Below are 17,886 nucleotides of genomic sequence, written 5' to 3'. Positions count from 1 at the left end.
TTTACTCAACTGGACAAGTCGGCCGAAAATCACCTCTAAAGGCGAAATGACCAAAATGCCCTCCGTTTGGCTTAACGGGTCAAAATTGTCTGTACCGGTTGAAAATTTTTTCTAGGTATTTTCTTGGCATTCTAATGCCATAGGGACCTCAATGACCCTTCTCCGGGGTCTCAAAAATTATTTTATGATTTTTCCCCTGGGTCTAGGGCTCCTAGTTGCGAGAACCGCAACTTCCCTCTGGGTTACCCATCGCTAGGGCATCGGCTCGTTTAACTTGGTTGTATTTTATTTCTAAAATTTTTACTAAATTTTGCTTACTAATATTTGAGTTAATTATGGTTCCTGACTTTAGTTTAGATATTTTTCCGGACGTTCTAGCTGTCCGGACCGACACCGGTCACCGAAACAGTAGAATGTACGGAGTTGCTACAGGGAGGGTGTTACAAGTGAAATGCAACATCAGTAATATTTTCACATCATAACAGCAAAAAGGTAATTTGGAGCACTCACACACCCAGTAATGTCAAATCATAAATATATGGGAGCTGATCCCCTATACAGCTCTCTTAAATCCAACCTGTGCCAGCGAAGAACTCAAGCCGGACTTTCGCTTAATAAACCAAATTGGGGTCCCAGCGAAGAACTCAAGCCGTGTCTAAGGATCGGTCCCAGCGAAGATCTCAAGCCATGTCTAAGGATCGGGTCCCAGCGAAGATCTCAAGCCATGTCTACACGTCCTATCCATAGCCAACACCACATCACACGCACGCCAACGCACGCACACTGCTCCAAATTACCACAACAACATCCATGGCACTTTAACAGTTGTGAATGCAACATAAAACATGCCTAGGGTTTAACTACATAGATATATACATATAAGTGATGCATGGGCATGCATTAAACATATAATAATATCGAAATTATAATTAAAATTAATATTTTACTCACAGACTTGACAACAGTCACTGTGGTGGCTAGGCGGAGGACAAAGGCTGTCCCGGCTCACTTGACAATTTTATTATAATTGTTTAATATAATTGGCTCAATACAACCCAAGAAAAGACCAAATACGTCCTAAGTCGTACCGAAAATCCGGCAGAGTCTCCCCTATACCTAGGACCTACCCAACCTGCAAATGGGTTTAAAACATACTTCTATATCCTCCAACTATACACCTACAACTCAATCATATCACACAGCCCCTTCTGGGCCCATCCAAACAGTCATCAATCACAATATGTAAAATTACAGTTTAGTCCTTATAATTGACCCTTTTTGCAAAAACCATCCAAATAAACTCTGAAAATTCTAAAACTTTGCCCCGCGGGCCTTAGCAATATTACTAGGCTAATGCAAAAAGAATCATAATTTTCTGAGCTACCACAAATATTTTATGGATTTTTAATCCCAGTTAAGCACTATAAAATTATGAAAAAGCAAGGTTCAGGTTTACCTATGCCGATTCCGAATCAGGGGACGCGCTTGGGACGTCTGACAATGGTAGGGTAGCCAAAATCTCGATCCAATTCCAAGACTTTTTTGGTAGCCGGTCTATCTGGCAGATTTGGACAATTGTCGAATTTTCGCGAATTGAAGATACCTACACGAAGCCCACAACACGGGGGTTAGTACATAAATTTTACGAAATTTTCTAAGCTCATTTAATACTCGAAAAAACACTACGAAGTTTCGTGGGACCCACCAAAATACGGTGTCAGAAAATTTTGAAATTTATATTACCACGAAGCTCTTGACGAGTGGAGCACTCTGGTACTCTCAGTTTTCTCGTGGGGTTCACGGTTTGCGAGAAATCTAGCCCAAAAGTCAAAATGGGCTAAAACTTCCCGGACAAAAATTGGACAAACCGCTCGATGGATTTTGGTGTTCTTAGTGTCTATGGAAAGCTCTCGAGGTGTAGATGGTGTTTGACACAAAATCCGACCCAATCGATGGCTGGATCGGCCGGATTTCGGCCGGGAAGACGAAGCAGCGCGCTGCGCGTCGCTTCATCTTTGCGCGCGGTTTCCCGGCATTTCAAGTGACGGCCGGCGATGGGGGAAGGCTGGGGTGGCGCGCCGGCAAGGTGGGGAGGGCTGGGTGGCGACTGGCCGGCGAAGGGAGGAGAGAGGAGAGAGAAAACGGGAGAGAGAGAAGGAGAGGTTGGGACGCGCTCGGGGAGAAAGAAAAAGGAAGAAGAAGCCGGTCCGATTCGATCGGTCCGGTTTGATTCGAAGGGTCCGATTCAAGATACAAAATTTTGAATTTTTACTCTGCCTTGGGACCGAAAACGAGGCCCAAAAATTCTAGAAAACTCAGAAAAATTCGTAGACTCCAAATATATTTTTAGTTTTGCTACGTGGTCTTTAAATTAAATTTTAAAAATCATCAAAGTTTATATTTTCGGAAAATCGAACCCAATTTCTAAAACCCAAAAAATTTCAAATAGTTTCCTAAAATTTAAATAAAATAAAATATTAATATTTATCCATAAAATAATAAATTTAAAAATTAGGGGTATTACAAAAATATCAATAGACCTTTTCTATTACACATAAATATATTATGTAAATGAAAAATTGAAATTGCCTTTTATTAATAAGATATGTACAAGATACATACAAAATGATATGCTCTATGACATATTACTAACAAGACTCAGAGAGTAAAATACCGATTTTAAGTACAATTTCTATAGCTATCTAAAACTAATGCATCATAAAAAGTGGAATGCAACACCTTCATAGTTTTCATACAAATCACATTGTTAACAACAAAAAGGGTAATTTGGAGCACTCACACACCCATATAATATTCAAACAATACATATATGAGAGTTGATCCCCTATACAGCTCTTTTAATCCAACCTCTACCAGTGAGTACATCTCAAACTGGACTTTCGCTTAATAGATCATATGCAGGGGCCAGCAAAATCATCTCGAGCCATGCCTAACCTGACTTATCCATAAAAGGATCGGGTCCCAGTGAGTCAAGCTCCAGCTACGTCTACCCGTCCTGTCCATATCCAAAATCACACACCACACGCACGCTAACATATGCACACTGCTCCAAATTACCATAAAACAACATTCATAACATTTCATCAAATAAAGATGCAATATAAAATGTGCATAGTATTTAATTACATAAATATATATATTTATAAGTGATGCATGGGCATGTCTGAATATATAATAATATTGAAATTATAATTAAAATTAATATTTTGCTCACAGACGTAAACCAAGGGCACTGTGGTGGCTAGGCGGAGGAGGAAGGTTGTCCCGGCTCACCTGATAATTACATTATAATTATTTAATATAATTGACTCAATATAAGCTTAAAAAGAACCAAAGGCATTCTAAGTTGTATCGAAAATCTGGCAGAGTTTCCCCTATACCTAGGACCTACCCAACCTGTAAAAGGGCTCAAAAATACACTTCTATATCCACAAGTCACACAATCATATCTCAATCATATCACATGGCCTCTCTTGAGCCCATCCAAACAGTCAACAACCACCATTTTAAAAAATTACAATTTAGTCCCTACAACTAACTTTTTTTACAAAAACTACCCAAATGAGCTCTAAAAATTTTAAAATTTTACCCCGCGGTCCTTAGCAATATTACTAAGCTAATACAAAAGGAATTATAATTTTCTAACTACTCACGAATATTTTATGAAATTTTATTCTAAACTCAGCACTATAAAATTGAAGAAACTTGGAGTTTGGGTTTATTTATGCCAATTCTGACGCTTGGAATGCGTTCGAGGCGTCTGAAAATGGTGAGGTAGCTTATAACTTTGACCTGATTTTTAAGTGATTCCAGCAACTTATCTGCTCAACTCAAAATTATAGATCCAGGCGACAGTCAAATTGTCACAAAACGAAGGTACCTACACAAAGCTCACAACATCAGGGGTTAGACTAAAATATTTATATTTACATATAAAATAATTATTTAAAAATTAGGGGTGTTATAATATATAAATAACTATTCACTAAAAATTATTTAAAAAATTTAAACCTTTAATTTTAAAAAATATTTTAATAATAATACTTAAAAATTATCATTTTTTTTACTTTCTTCATCATTACATTAATATATGTCAAACTAATTTTAAAAGTTATATAAAATAATTTATTACTAAACTTAATTCAAGATTTAAAATTAAACTGTTTATAATTTTTATATTATGTATTAAATAAAAAATTATATCAATTATTATTAAAAGTTTTTATTTATTAACACTTTAATAAAATCATATTTAATTAATTTACAGTATGATTTTAAAAATATAAAATATAAAGAATAATTATTAAATTATATTATTAAAATAAATAGCCAATAACTCGTGAAATGTGCGAATAAAACAACAAAGCAGTTTTACGTTTTGTGCCATTGAACCATTAAATATTCATTTTATTACATTGAGTTTTTGAAATGATTTTTTTATGTATTAAGTTTTTTTTAATAGTTTAAATAAAAAAATATTAAATTTAAACAACATCAAATCTTTGTTTAGTTCAAATAAATCATTCATGAAAAATCTACATCTCAAAAAGTAGGTTACTTTAGAATGAGCTATCCCACTCTCTCAGTGACAGCACCTTCACCCCTTTTAAATAATCCTCCATCTCTTTATATAGATTGGCCACATAATTTTTTTCACTCATTTATAACCTAATATTGTTGAACATACTAATACTATAACTTAAGTTCAACACCCTTGAAATTGATAACAAGTCCCTCACATAAATTTTACATTTTCAGAATACAATTCAACAATAAAAAAATGTAATGGACAATATTAATGTAATAATTTTTTTTTTCCTATGCCCAATATAATATATCATGAATTTAATGCATAAAATATATAGTAGGATTAATATATTAAATACATAAATTTTATGTATTTATATTTTAAATTTATAATAAATCGAGTTTAAATAAAAATTTATCATAATGCTAATCTCCAACAAGGATTAGATTTCTTCAATCATGTTCAGACCTTCAAAGGAATTCGACAATGGCATTTCATAACAGATACAACATCATCGAATTCAGTTTTTCACCACGAATTCATTTGGGGCAATAAGAAACAATAGATGAAGATGATGATGGATCCATAACTTTTCTTTTGATTTTTCTCTTACAGTTATTTGAAACCTCAGTGTAGGGGTGAGCATTCGGTTCAAACCGAATCGAATCGAACTGAAATTGATGAAAAATCAAATCAAACAGAACTACTCTATTTCTGTTTTGTTCAAACTGATCAGTTTTGATTTTTAATTAATTTTTTAATTTAGACTTGATTTTCAACTTTTTGGTCTAATTTTGACTTTGGTTTGAACCTAATAACCATTAATCAATGAAATTAAATAATTTAAATATATAAAATTACATATAATTCATAAAATTCCACATAAAACTAAATCAATTTAAAAATTGATTCGATTTGATTTGATTTGAATATATAAAATTATTATTAGTTTAACCTATTTTTTTCTCTTCAAAACTGAAATAACTAATATTTTTATAATATAAAATCAAACCGAATGAGATTTGATTGACATAAATTATTTAGAGGCTTATATAACTATTTATAAATCATAAAAGGGCCAAAAAGCTCTTTTGTAATAAAAACATATAAAATTACTAAAATTATTTTATTATAACTTTGTAAACAGAAAGTAAATCTTATTTCACTTTTAAATGGATTGGTAAATTTAAATTTAATGATAAAAATGATGAAATAAAATAAATTAAAAAGGTATAATAACTATTGTTGTGAAAACAAAACCAGATCAATCAATTCAATGATATGTCCAGTTTGATTTTTTAAAAAAATTATTTTTGTGAATCAGTTTGACCTGATCAAGTAACTGGCTCTAAATCGAGTGGACCATCTTACTAAAAAGAATTCCAATATTTGATGAATTTTAACTATAGATCTTTAAAATGCACTTCAAAACTTATTATAATTCGATGTACACACATCTATTAAACATAGTTAAACTCTAAGGTCTTGTTTTGTTAGGGTAACTTTATTAGGGAACTTCAAATTCTCTGAAAATGTAAATATGTTGTTTATTTTAGTTTTCGTTATTTTTTTAAACTTTTTAGGAAGTTGAGGAGCAAATTTCCTCTCTCTAGAGGAGCTTGATCCAAAGAAATTGAAGTTAATGAGTATAAAAATTATTTATTCCAACTTTATCGTTCTCTTATTCCCTATTGTAATGTGTTTGGATTAGGGCTGAGCAGAATTCGGTTCAAATCGAAAAATCGAATCGAGTCAATTTAATTTAATCAGTTCGGTTTTAAAATTTAATCGATTTGGTTTTAAAATTTAATCGGTTTGATTCGATTTTACATTATAAAAATTCAATTATTTTGGTTCGGTTTTATTTTGAAGAGAAAAAATCAGTTAAACCGAACCGAATAGTAATTTTTATATTCAAATCTAATAAAATCAAACCGAATCAATTTTTGAATTGATTTATTTTTATGAAAATTTAATGAATTATATTTAATTATATATATATATATTAATTGTTTAATTTTATTAATTAATGGTTATTATGTTCAAACCAAAGTTAAAATTAGACCAAATAACTTGAAAATTAAGTCTAAATTAAAAAATCAATCAAAAATCAAAACCGATCGGTTTAAACCGAACCGAACTGAAATATAGCGGTTCGATTCGATTCGATTTTTCATTCATTTCGATTCGGTTTCTAAAATTGAAAATTCGATTTTCATAATTTAATTCGGTTTGGTTCGAACCGAATGCTCACCCCTAGTTTGGATCCATAAAAAATAATAAAAGGATATTAATTTTCTTTTTATGTATTCACACAAGAAAAAAACAATTAAATTAATATAAGAATTTTTATTATATTTTTTGATAATTTTTTATTATATTTTATTTATTATTATGTGAGTTAAATTTTTTGGACAATATAAAATATATTTTATTGAATTGAATATATAATGGGAATTAAATAAGTATATTTATGTTGTTTTCATGGTTACTTTTTATTAATACATTTTTAATTCAAAAATTTTACATATCAATTAAACACATTTAAATTATATTTTTTGAATAATAATTTTCTTATAAGTATACATTTTAAAAATTAAACTTTCAGAAAAATAACTCATTTTAAACTAAACAAGGCCTAAATTTATGATCAATTTACTCGGATTACTAATTAAATTATTGTACCATATCTATATATTTTCATATATTCTAATAAACATTAACATGTGACAATTTAAAAATAAATTATTCATTTTGTCAATATGTTACTTTAATAATTCATGTAAATAATTTATTTTATTAGCATATTTATTTGAATTATTAAATTGTTTTCAATTTTACAATCTTGTATATTATAAAAAGTATATAAAATTTTCTTTATTTATTACTTTATAAAATTTAAATACATCAAAATTTATTTTCTATTGATATAAATAAATTTATTATTATAAAATTTTTATTCTAATTTTTTTTATTATAAAAAGTATTGTATAAAATTTAAAATTCTAATTACATATTTTAAAACAATTTTTTTAATAAATATTACATAATAAAATTTAATTATTTAAAAATATCAAATTACTCATTATAATAATAAATTATTAATAGTTTTAAAATTATATAATTAATATTTATTTAATAATAAATCGATCAAATTTCGATTTCATACCTTTGATAAAAACCCTAAAAGACCTAGTTTTTTTGGGTAGAGATACAATAACTCTCTTGAAGATTCCGTTAGGCTGCCGTGAAGCATAGTGTAGAAGACAAACAAAAAAGTGCTACAGAAAAACGCCGTAACAAGGCACAAAATGGACGTAATTGACGGTTCCGAGTTGGAGTAATACAGAGGGTTGGATAACTAGATCAACGGTCAGAAATGGTTGGTGTTGAACGATTGGATGTAGCGGAGAGCAAGTTGAGTTATAAAGTTTGGGTTTGAAGAAGAGAGCATTTCGTTCTATTAAAAAAACAAACTGTTTGCAGTATTGGTGGTTCTCTATTTTCTCTCTGGTTTTCTCAACCAACTTTCTCTTTCTTTCTTCTCTTTCCCGGTAACCAAACAGAAAGATTTTGGTCAAATTTTAAGAGAATTGAACAAATCAATGTTGAGTATCTGCAGCTAGTAGAGGGAGACAAAGAGCGATAACTTAGGTGTGTGATTGAGAACCGAAATTGATCGTCTTGGTGTCGCGTAATAAAATTCTGATACATGACTGGTAATTTTGTTTTTCTTATTTCTAGTTTAGCAGGTACATTTGCGGGATTTAAAGGTGCTTTTGCAAGGCATTTCTACTTGGTGGAGAATCGTACCTTGTGACAATTGGCTATATTACATTGAGATTTATATATGGATGGTCACAGAATTTGAGTTTTGCAGGTTCAAAAGTTGAAACATAGTTCTCTCTTCTGGAGATTATGGGTGGCTTATCCTCTCAAATGATGGTATTTTGGTTTGTTTCTTGTTTTGCAGATACATGTTCTAGAGACTTACGCAGCTATAGAGGGGGAATTGGTTCATTTCCTTGCATATTATAGAATACAGGGATCAGTTTCTGGATATACAAAGATCGGAATCTGATATGAGAGTCGAGGATTTAAGCGTTGAAATGTCACATTCAGCTGAAAATCTAAAATAGATTTGCATATTGCGTTGGCTGAGGACTTAATGAAGCAAAATTTGTTGTGATTCACCGTGTTCATAATGTCAAAATCTGCGTAATATACTCATGTAAGTCTTTGTCCGCCATCAAAATCATTGAAACTGAGTTTGGATTTTGCAATCTGGTTCTAGATTAACTCTTTTTGTCACAGTTTATGAGAAATCTCTGCTGGTTTCTCTCTCTCCCCCCTGCTCTGTGTTTAGCTTGCTAAGAGGGAGGGTCTAAATTTTCTGCCTTATTTCCTTTGCAATCTTCAGCGTTTCAGAAAAATCAGCTTTTCGGGTGTAAATTCGATTGATAATCACAGATTTCTTCCACGACTTGAAGTTTCAGGTAATGCTTCAATTTTCTTCTTCGGGGATCCTCAATTACCCCCATCTCTTTCTTCTCTGTGTCTTTGGTTCAGTTCTAAGATTATATTTTTCTTAAAAATTCTGGGTCTACCATTTTCTCTGAAGAATTTCAGTTTGAGGTGCACCTTGACTATTTTTCCATCAATTATTCTCAGAATTTTAGATTTCAATGATCAATCTTTTCGTTATACATGCCTCGTTTCGTCTGCGCTATATCTGTTCTTCTCAAATTCCTTCCGGTAGCCAATGACCCTCGTTTGATTTCGGGGAGAACTAAGGCCAAATGAAATGGTTGTACATGTCGCTTTGCTCCTAAAAGAATTTCTTGTTCATCGAGGGAGCATATCGATTCTAGGCTGCGATTTAAGTAGAATTCCAAGTTTCTTTCTATTTCTTGAAACGAATAGCAGAGAAATCAAGATTGGGATTTTCTTAATTTTCTTCTTCTAAATTTTCTCGGAATCATAGAGAAATTTCCGGCATGGCCTGATTTTACATATATTAAAATTACTGGAAATGTAGTGGATCCATTTCTAGATTATCTCGTTCCAGTGAGGTTCTCTTTTTTTTTTTTTTTTTTTTCCTCTTTGGTTTCATTTTTCTATTTTCCTGTCTTGTTTATCCTAGCATTATGCCCATCGGACGGGCCTCAGCCACTGTAATTTATCATCCAAAAAAGCACAGCCGTCCGATTCATATCTGCCGCAATCTTCTTTCTTTTTTTAATTTATATTATACATTATTTTTTTCTTCGAGACTGCTTCTTTTATTTGAATTTTTGTAGTCTTGTAGAAGTTGCAGAGAAGGCACTTTATTAGCTCTGAAAGCTAGCTTTTGTTGAGAGATACTATGGATTTTTTTTTAATTTATATAAATTATTATTAATTTTTGGTGGGATGGGACAGGTGTGCAACAGAAGATGGAAAAGGACTACTTGAAAAGCAATGATAATGTTAACACCAATAATACCCACAAAATCGGAGGCGATGGGTTGTTAAGAGTCGTTTCGGAGACCACCAAGCAAACGACGTCGAATTTTGTTCTGCAGTGGGGTAGCCGGAAGCGCCTCAGGTGCATGAAGGTCCAGGTGAAGAACGATTCCAACGCCCCGGTCCATCGAACCACTGTTCGTGTCGACCGCAGGGTCGTGAGAGCCGACAAAGAGGCTTCTAATCAAACAAGTACCACCAAAAATACTAATCAAAGCAATGGATATTTGAATCTCCAGCACCGTCCTTCCTCACCAGCTCCACCGCCACCCCAGCGTGTTCTCAGGTACAGATCCCTGAACCCACTTTGATTTTTGTGTAACATCTGTGCGATGTGTCCGATCTGATTATAACACTTTCTGTTTAACCATGGAATTGGGTTTTCTGGTGGGTGCGTCATTAGTGTGTGACGGACGAAATGGTTCGGTTTGTGGGTTGCGCCAGGTTTCCAACCCATGTTGCAAGGTTTATTTAAAAAAAAAAAAAAAGGACAGTAGGGCTATATTATATATTGGGCCTTATTTTTTGTCACAAAACGAAAATGAGTTCGTTTAATCCAACAAGAAATGCTTAGTAGTGTTGCGTTGGATTGCATTAGCGGCAAAATTAGACTTGGTGTTCATGTTAATGATAGTAATGATACCGTATTTGATGATTGACGAGTGTTTCACTGTGTCTAGTTGGGGGGTGGGGGGAAGATTAGATTTGCAGTTTTGAATAGATTTGGTTTGCGCTGAATTTTAGTTGTCTTAATGCACTTGAGACCTTATCTTTAGATCTGCCATCATCAATACCTAAAATTTTGTGAGCATAAGTGGTCAACTGTGTTCCTGTTGGGATAAGGGTCTTGAGAATGCAATTTTTAAGTGGGAGTAGGAATATGGATTAAGGCCACACATGGTTGGTAACAATTGCTCAGAGACTCCCACTGGCTCTGAACAGTGTGTAGTATTTTATTACAAGAGAGAGCTAAAGGATGGATTTTTAAAATCCAAAGATTTAGGCTTCGTGAGGAAGGTAAATTTACGAGGATTGTGCCTTGTAGTTGTCCTACGTGGGCGCACACGTGTACGGTTGAGAAGCTGAGCCAATGGTAGGTGGATGAGTATGCGCCTCCTTTCTTTTTAGTATGGGTGAATTTAATATAATCTCTATTTAATTAATTAAATTATATATAATAAATACATAAATTTAAATATAAACTTTTTACTTTCACAAAAATTTTTTAATATAAGGTTAAACGTTTTATTTGATAATATTAACTGTTTTAATGTTTATTAATTATTTTATTAGTTATTAATTATTAAATATTAATAAATTATTAAGTGTATATATGTCATTTTTTATAATTATATAAGATTTATTTTTTATATTATAAAAATATTTTATTTTTCTGTTTCTGTGAAAGAGAATATTATTTTTTTAATACTTTCGGTATATCTAATAACTTAGTGATTAGATATATAGAGCTGTTAGAACATAAATTTTTGATAAGAATAGTTATTGGATTAAATATTAGATTTATATAATTATTTTATCAATTATTAGTTATTAGATATTGATCGATAATAATTAGATAAATTTTTAATAAAAATAATTATTGAATTATTTATTAAATATAAAAATAATAATAATATAATTTTATTAATTATAGTTAAAATATTTTTCTCAAATAATTTCAGTATAATGCAAATAAGAAGTAATTTTTTATTAGAGTCAAAATAATAATTACTATTTTAAAAACTTATTTACAAACTAGGTTTAAGTTATAATAGCATACTTTTTTAGTATTTCTGTTTTTTTTTTTTTAAATAGAAAACTATAGAATTTTTGCGTTTGTCCTCTTATGATTCTACATAAATTTTATAGGAGGCAGATTTAGACAAAATGTAGGGACTGAATTTGATAAACTTACTATTAGTACAGTTTGGTATAACCTGATGGGAATATGGCTGTGAATTTCTTTCGTTCTTGAAATATATAGGCTTTATATGTTATTAGTGTAATTGTAGGAGTTTTAATTGTATCGTTTTGTTCCCATCGTGATTATTTTCGTTATTATTTTATTTACCTTAGTTTAATTATTTTCGTACGAAATTTCATTTTTAATATTTAAATGTGATTATTTATAAAATAAAATTCATAAAAATCTCCTCTTTTTTTTTTTTTTTTTCTCCAGCATGAATAGTCGGAAGAGAACATGGATGGTGGAGCCGTCCTGTACCTTCCACGTGTCTATAAAACGATTCATTGATGGGAACGCATTAACACCTTTTAATCATAGATTATGGTCCACTTTATCTCCCCTGTCGATCCAAATTTCAACACGTAATCGTGACCCCGAAACGAAGAAAAACTCAATCCAACGGCCCAAAAAGACGTACTAATGGAACCAGCTTTTCACGTTGGATTGAAATAGAAATAGAAATTGAAATGAAAATAGAATCTCTGCTCTGCTTTCTCTTTTAAATCTCAACTTTTCCATCACCATAACCACCTTCCGAGGAAGCCTTAACCCTAAGTCCACCAGACAAGCCAAAACTATCAAGGAACACAACCCCATTTTCCACGCAAAAGCCGTCGTGATTCTTAGTCAGTCCCTACCCAACCCACTGATCTAGATCATCCCCAAAGGTTATTGTCGTAATTTCATCCCAATTACCCACTTCAACTCAATTTAAAAAAAAAAAAAAAATTCCGAAAACAGTTGATGTTACTTTCATCGCTGTGCAAGTTGTTCGTGAAACATGTGGTATAGGGTATCTAACTATGTGATGTTTCTGTATGCTACCTTTGTGCTTATTTTGACAGGAATTCTGAGAATTCAAGTGCCATGAGAGGCCAGAGTAACGGTGGTGTGAGAGGCCTTGCTTCACCTGACAGGGTTGCACAGGACAAAAGAGGCTGCACCACCAACCACCACAACGCCAACCAGGAGAATAATAACAAATCAGGGGCATCTTCCGAGACAGCGCATGATAGCAAGAAAGGAGGATCGTCTTCAGGGAGCGGAGAGGCCGCACCACCTGTTTGGCCACCTAAGTTTGTGATTGCTTTAACTAACAAAGAGAAAGAGGAAGATTTCATTGCCTTTAAGGGTTCAAAGCTGCCTCAGAGACCCAAGAAGAGGGCCAAGTTTATTCAACGCACTCTCAATGTAAGCCCTCACCTACTTCCCTTTTCTTACTCAGGTCTTGTTTCTTATTTTCTTTAATTAGTTTTATTCCATTGAAAGCTTCAATCAGATGCAATTACAGCACAAGGTTCCAGGGTAATGGTAAATAGCATTAGTAGCTTTCTTTTTTCCTTTAAAAATAAGATTAATATAGGGGTGGAACCCGGTTCCTTAGGATGACAGGATTTGTAGGTAATAGATTTGAGAGCTGAGGAGGCTTTGATTAAATCATTTACCTGAATTTGTTCTGCTTTTTGGCCTTTTCCTTTGGCTGGAAAAGCTGGGCAAGCGTGTATTGTGACCCAAGCAAGAGAGGAACGTACACGTGGCTGTTAAGGTGTGGTTGTATACCTATATGTGTATTAGCTGAAATGTGTTAGAATTGTTCTAATTAGCGAGTCAATAGCTTGTTAATTATTCTAACTGTCGTGATTTAAGAATATTATGCAATTACAATTGCGGAAAGAAAAGGGGTTAAGGGGGACCACTCGCAGAATTTGCTTGTGATTACATTTTTTTTTTTGGTTGACCCATACATTTAAATTTTTAATTTTATTTTAATTTCTTGTAAATTTGGATTGGAATTGGATTGATAATTTTAAAAATGGAATTTTTTTTTAAATTAAGAAAATTTTACAAAGACAAACATCTGGAATCGTGATCTACCTGGCAGACTGGTAGTCATTTGTTGTCATATTTAGAAGGAAAGAAATGAGTTTTTAACGGGCCGCTGTGGGTCCAAGTAGAGTGGTGTTGGGCCCCGAAACAATGTTGTGGATGTACTGACAAGTTAGCCTGAGAACAACCCGACAGTGGAAAAGTAAAGGGCATATAAATCACAATGTCATCTTCCTTTGAACCTTCCACGTGTATGGTGGTGATTTAAAGAAAGAAACGAAGACTTGTGCTGTCAACAAGTGTCTTATTAACTAATACCAACCGACAGAACGGAACAGCCTTAGCCTACAGTGTCCATTCAGCATCATTAGGGTTTTCTTTTCTTTTTTGCTTTTCTATTTCTTTTGTGTTTTTTTTTTTTAATTTTTATTTTTTTATTATGGTGGTTCCATTATTATTCTTCCTCAGCTTGGAGCATACTGACACTGGCGAATGTAATTAAAAGCTCAAAGTGCATTCCCAACGAAATATTAAACAATTTGTTAATGATAATGTTATGCAAAAGATGTGCGCCTTTGATTTTCCAATGTGTAAATGATTAGAGCTTCCTCCGTTCTTTGGCCTTAATGATTTGAAAATTTGAATTTGTGGCGCAGCTTGTAAGTCCAGGGGCATGGCTATGTGATCTAACGCTAGAACGGTACGAAGTCAGAGAGAAGAAAATCTCCAAGAAGGTACCATGAACCAAGTTTTTTTTTTTTTGGGTGCAGTTTTCTATAATTATTTTATATGAGTGAGCTTATAACAGTAGATGAGCATTCAACGCATGCAGAGACCAAGAGGGTTGAAAGCTATGGGCAATATGGACTCTGACTCTGAGTGAGGGCAAAACCTCTGGCAAGAAAGCGTCTTTTAGGATAATTTCATTACAGAAGATGAAGACTACAAGTCGATGTAGAAAGCGGTTTATTTTTGACAAAAGAAGGATGTGAGAAAATGTGGGTTAGCGTGTAAATTATTCCTTTCACTTTCACCAGCAGCTATAAGCATGAAAGGATGAATTTTCAACCATTATAGATTTGTGTATGCTCAAGCCTCTAATTTCTACTTGCATCCATTCCTCTGCATAGCTAATCTAAAAAGATCACTGGATCATTTATCCTCTGGGAATTTTATTATCGCAAAGGAAAAGGGGAGTGGATATTTTGTAGACAAACATCTCCCTCTAGATTGGTATATGATTCTAATGAAATTGGCCATTTAATTTTTAACTATGGTCATTTTCATTAATTTTAATATTGTTAGTAAAATTTTAATTTTTCCACTTACAGTGTTTAATTTTTAGTTCAATGTAACATTTATAAGTCATATATTTATGTGAACTTTTTACCGAAAAAAAAAGGAGAGAAAATTATGCCTTTTCTCGAAGGGACACATTTTAAGTATTTTTAAAGGTGCGTTTGATAAAAAGCCCAAGTATTCATCACCTCAGTAGATGGCAAATGAGGTTCGATAAAACACAATTTAATTTTTATATTTTTAAAATTCAAATTCTTTAATTTCTTAGATTTAATAAAATTTATAATTATTTTTAATTTAAAAATAATTTAATTCTTAAAATTTTATTTTAATAATTATTTGGTGTATGTTCATATTTTTTTTATATATAATAATAAAATATGATATATGAAAATATTATAAATTAATATATATATATATAATTATTTATATATTATTAAAATAATAATAACATAAATAAAATTTTATAAAAATATAAGAACTTAAATATATCAATTTATAAAATATATGAATAATTTTACAATTATTTTAAATTTTTAAAAAATTTTAAAGTAATTAATATATATTTTAAAAATTTAAATTAAAAAATTTTTAATTTAACAAAATTAAAAAATATAAAAATTAAATTATTAATAAAATAAAATTTCAAGAATCAAATTATTATCAAATTAAAATTAAAAATAAAGATATTTCGATTTTTTTATCAAAATTAACTATAACAGAAAGAAATTTAGAATTAAATTATATATTTTACCAAACATTAATTATTAAATTACTTAATTTTAAAAATTAACAATTAAATTATATATTTTACTAAACATTAATTATTAAATTATTTAATTTTAAAAATTAATAATTAAATTATAAATTACCAAATCTCAAAGATTAATACATGGATGAATTTTAGATTCATTTAATTCAAATGAAAATATATCCAAGTAAAACAGCATTGCGCAACAGTAATTGCTAGCATTAGTGGTGCTGCGTTTTCCTTGCAGTTATTCGGAACGCTGACCTTACCAGAATTACCAAACGGGCCCTCAGACATCCTGGTGGTAGCCTAATTAGACAGTGACATCTAGCGGCACCATCACACCTTATTCTTTCCCAATCACTTGATAACGGTTGAAACTCTTTTTCAAATTTCTTTTACTTTTTCAGAAGAAAAAGAATTAATTTTATTTTTTTGACCTAAAATTAATTTTAATTTAAAATCTAATCAATTAATTTTGATTTTATTAAAATTTGGCTTTAATTAATTTAATTTTTAATTAGTTTCAATTGAAAATTGAATTTAACTACTAAATTCAAATCGGCTGAAAATATTATTTAAAATATTTGAAAAAATTTTGGACCAAATTTTTTTCATTATAAAAAAATTACATTTATATGTAAGTATTAAAAAATACATAATTTTTTTAAAGCAATTTAAATAAAAGATATTTTCGCTTTTTTTAAATTTAGCCAAATTAACTTATATTAATTGATTTTTATTCTTTATTATGTTAATTTTATATATTTATATTAATTGTATTAACTATTTACTTCCTTAGTTATATTACAATTATAAATATTTAATATAATTTCCCGTATTTATATTTGTATTCACATCATCTAATGCCTTAATTGAATTGAAGAAGAGCCAACAATATGGCATTGAATTAAATGTTAATTTTCTTTTAAATTTAGTTAAATTACATTGAGATTGAAATAGAACGAGAGATAATTGATTAAAATAATTTAATAAATTCGAGCATTAAACCTGTCAGCTCAAGAAGAGCCACGTAATAAATATTTTAATATTTTTTTTTAACAAATTCAATCGGCGATTTTAGTTTGACTGATGACTGACCCACCTATATGTCAATGTTAGTGCAAATGAGCTAATCAGCTTCAAGAATTGTTGATCGGCTCCAATTCGGTCCGAACTGTGGACTGGCCTAACCGCAACTAGATGGTTCTGGTGAGGTGTTTGGATGAAAATATTAGGAAATTACAAAAATATAATATATTCACTTATTTTATATTTATTTTAAATTTATAATAAATTAAATTTAAAATATATATATATTTAATTAGAGGCTCCCACATCTCATATAATTTTGCTGAATCACTGTCACCTATCCCACCATTATGATTGGATAAATTTTGAGAGAATTTAAGAAAAATAAAAGAAAGGAAATATTTTTATTTTTATTTTTTTTTTATGTTTAAAAATAAAAAAAATAAGAAAAATAATATTTATTTTACATTTGAAAATTTTTTTTCAATTTAAAAAAAAAATACTAATTAAAAGGAAAAAATATACTTACAGAAACATTACCTACACACCCTCATAAAATTAAGAATAAAATAATAAGCTTAAAAAAAAATTTATTTTCTTTCGCTCTTGTCTCTTCTCAAACAAAAAAAATAAATCCCTCTCATTATTTTTTCTTTCAGTTTCCTTTCTTTATTTTCCTTTCTCCCCACTTCGTATCCAAACATAGCGTAAAGGTTCCAGAGAGGAAAGTATAATTATTGGATTAACAACTAATCATAGTTATTGTCTTCCAACTGCTGTATATTAAAATTGACAAAGAAGATTTCAATTTCTTAGCACTAGAATGTTCTAAACTACCGACAACAATGGCTGAGATCAGTTTTAATTTGTTAATTTATAATAATTAGGAGAGCTTATGAGCGAAGGAAATCAAATTAGTGCGCATACCATTAACCAACTAGTCAAGTGGGCTTAAAG

General features: G+C 30.7%; 1 protein-coding gene across 5 annotated transcripts; it reads left to right on the top strand.

The window, feature by feature from the left end:
* Positions 1-7,976: 7,976 nt before the first annotated feature.
* Positions 7,977-14,921, top strand: LOC110670040 (uncharacterized). 5 transcript variants are annotated; one of them, XM_021831973.2, is made up of 8 exons: positions 7,977-8,203; positions 8,294-8,429; positions 8,523-8,780; positions 8,970-9,045; positions 9,971-10,340; positions 12,866-13,211; positions 14,504-14,581; positions 14,656-14,921. In XM_021831973.2, the coding sequence occupies exons 5-8, from the start codon at positions 9,985-9,987 to the stop codon at positions 14,656-14,658; spliced, it is 783 nt and encodes a 260-aa protein (XP_021687665.2). In that variant the 5' UTR covers positions 7,977-8,203; positions 8,294-8,429; positions 8,523-8,780; positions 8,970-9,045; positions 9,971-9,984; the 3' UTR covers positions 14,659-14,921. The 5 variants fall into 5 exon arrangements, with proteins under 5 accessions (XP_021687665.2, XP_021687664.2, XP_021687662.2 ...); XM_021831970.2 differs by having other exon boundaries at positions 7,978-8,203; positions 8,302-8,429; positions 14,680-14,921; XM_021831969.2 differs by having other exon boundaries at positions 7,978-8,203; positions 8,299-8,429; positions 14,680-14,921.
* The last annotated feature ends 2,965 nt before the right edge of the window (positions 14,922-17,886 follow it).

Source organism: Hevea brasiliensis, chromosome 4 (assembly GCF_030052815.1).
Source record: "Hevea brasiliensis isolate MT/VB/25A 57/8 chromosome 4, ASM3005281v1, whole genome shotgun sequence".
NCBI classification, from domain to species: Eukaryota; Viridiplantae; Streptophyta; class Magnoliopsida; order Malpighiales; family Euphorbiaceae; genus Hevea; species Hevea brasiliensis.
The sequence above is the reverse complement of the archived record's forward strand: the minus strand, read 5'-3'. Positions and strand labels throughout refer to the sequence as shown.

Coding starts and splice junctions, on each gene's coding strand:
- LOC110670040 (XM_021831972.2), top strand. CDS start 9,985: ATGGAAAAGGACTACTTGAAAAGCAATGATAATGTTAACACCAATAAT. Junction 10,341..12,865: donor CCACCCCAGCGTGTTCTCAG/GTACAGATCCCT, acceptor TTATTTTGACAG/GAATTCTGAGAATTCAAGTG. Junction 13,212..14,503: donor TTATTCAACGCACTCTCAAT/GTAAGCCCTCAC, acceptor TTTGTGGCGCAG/CTTGTAAGTCCAGGGGCATG.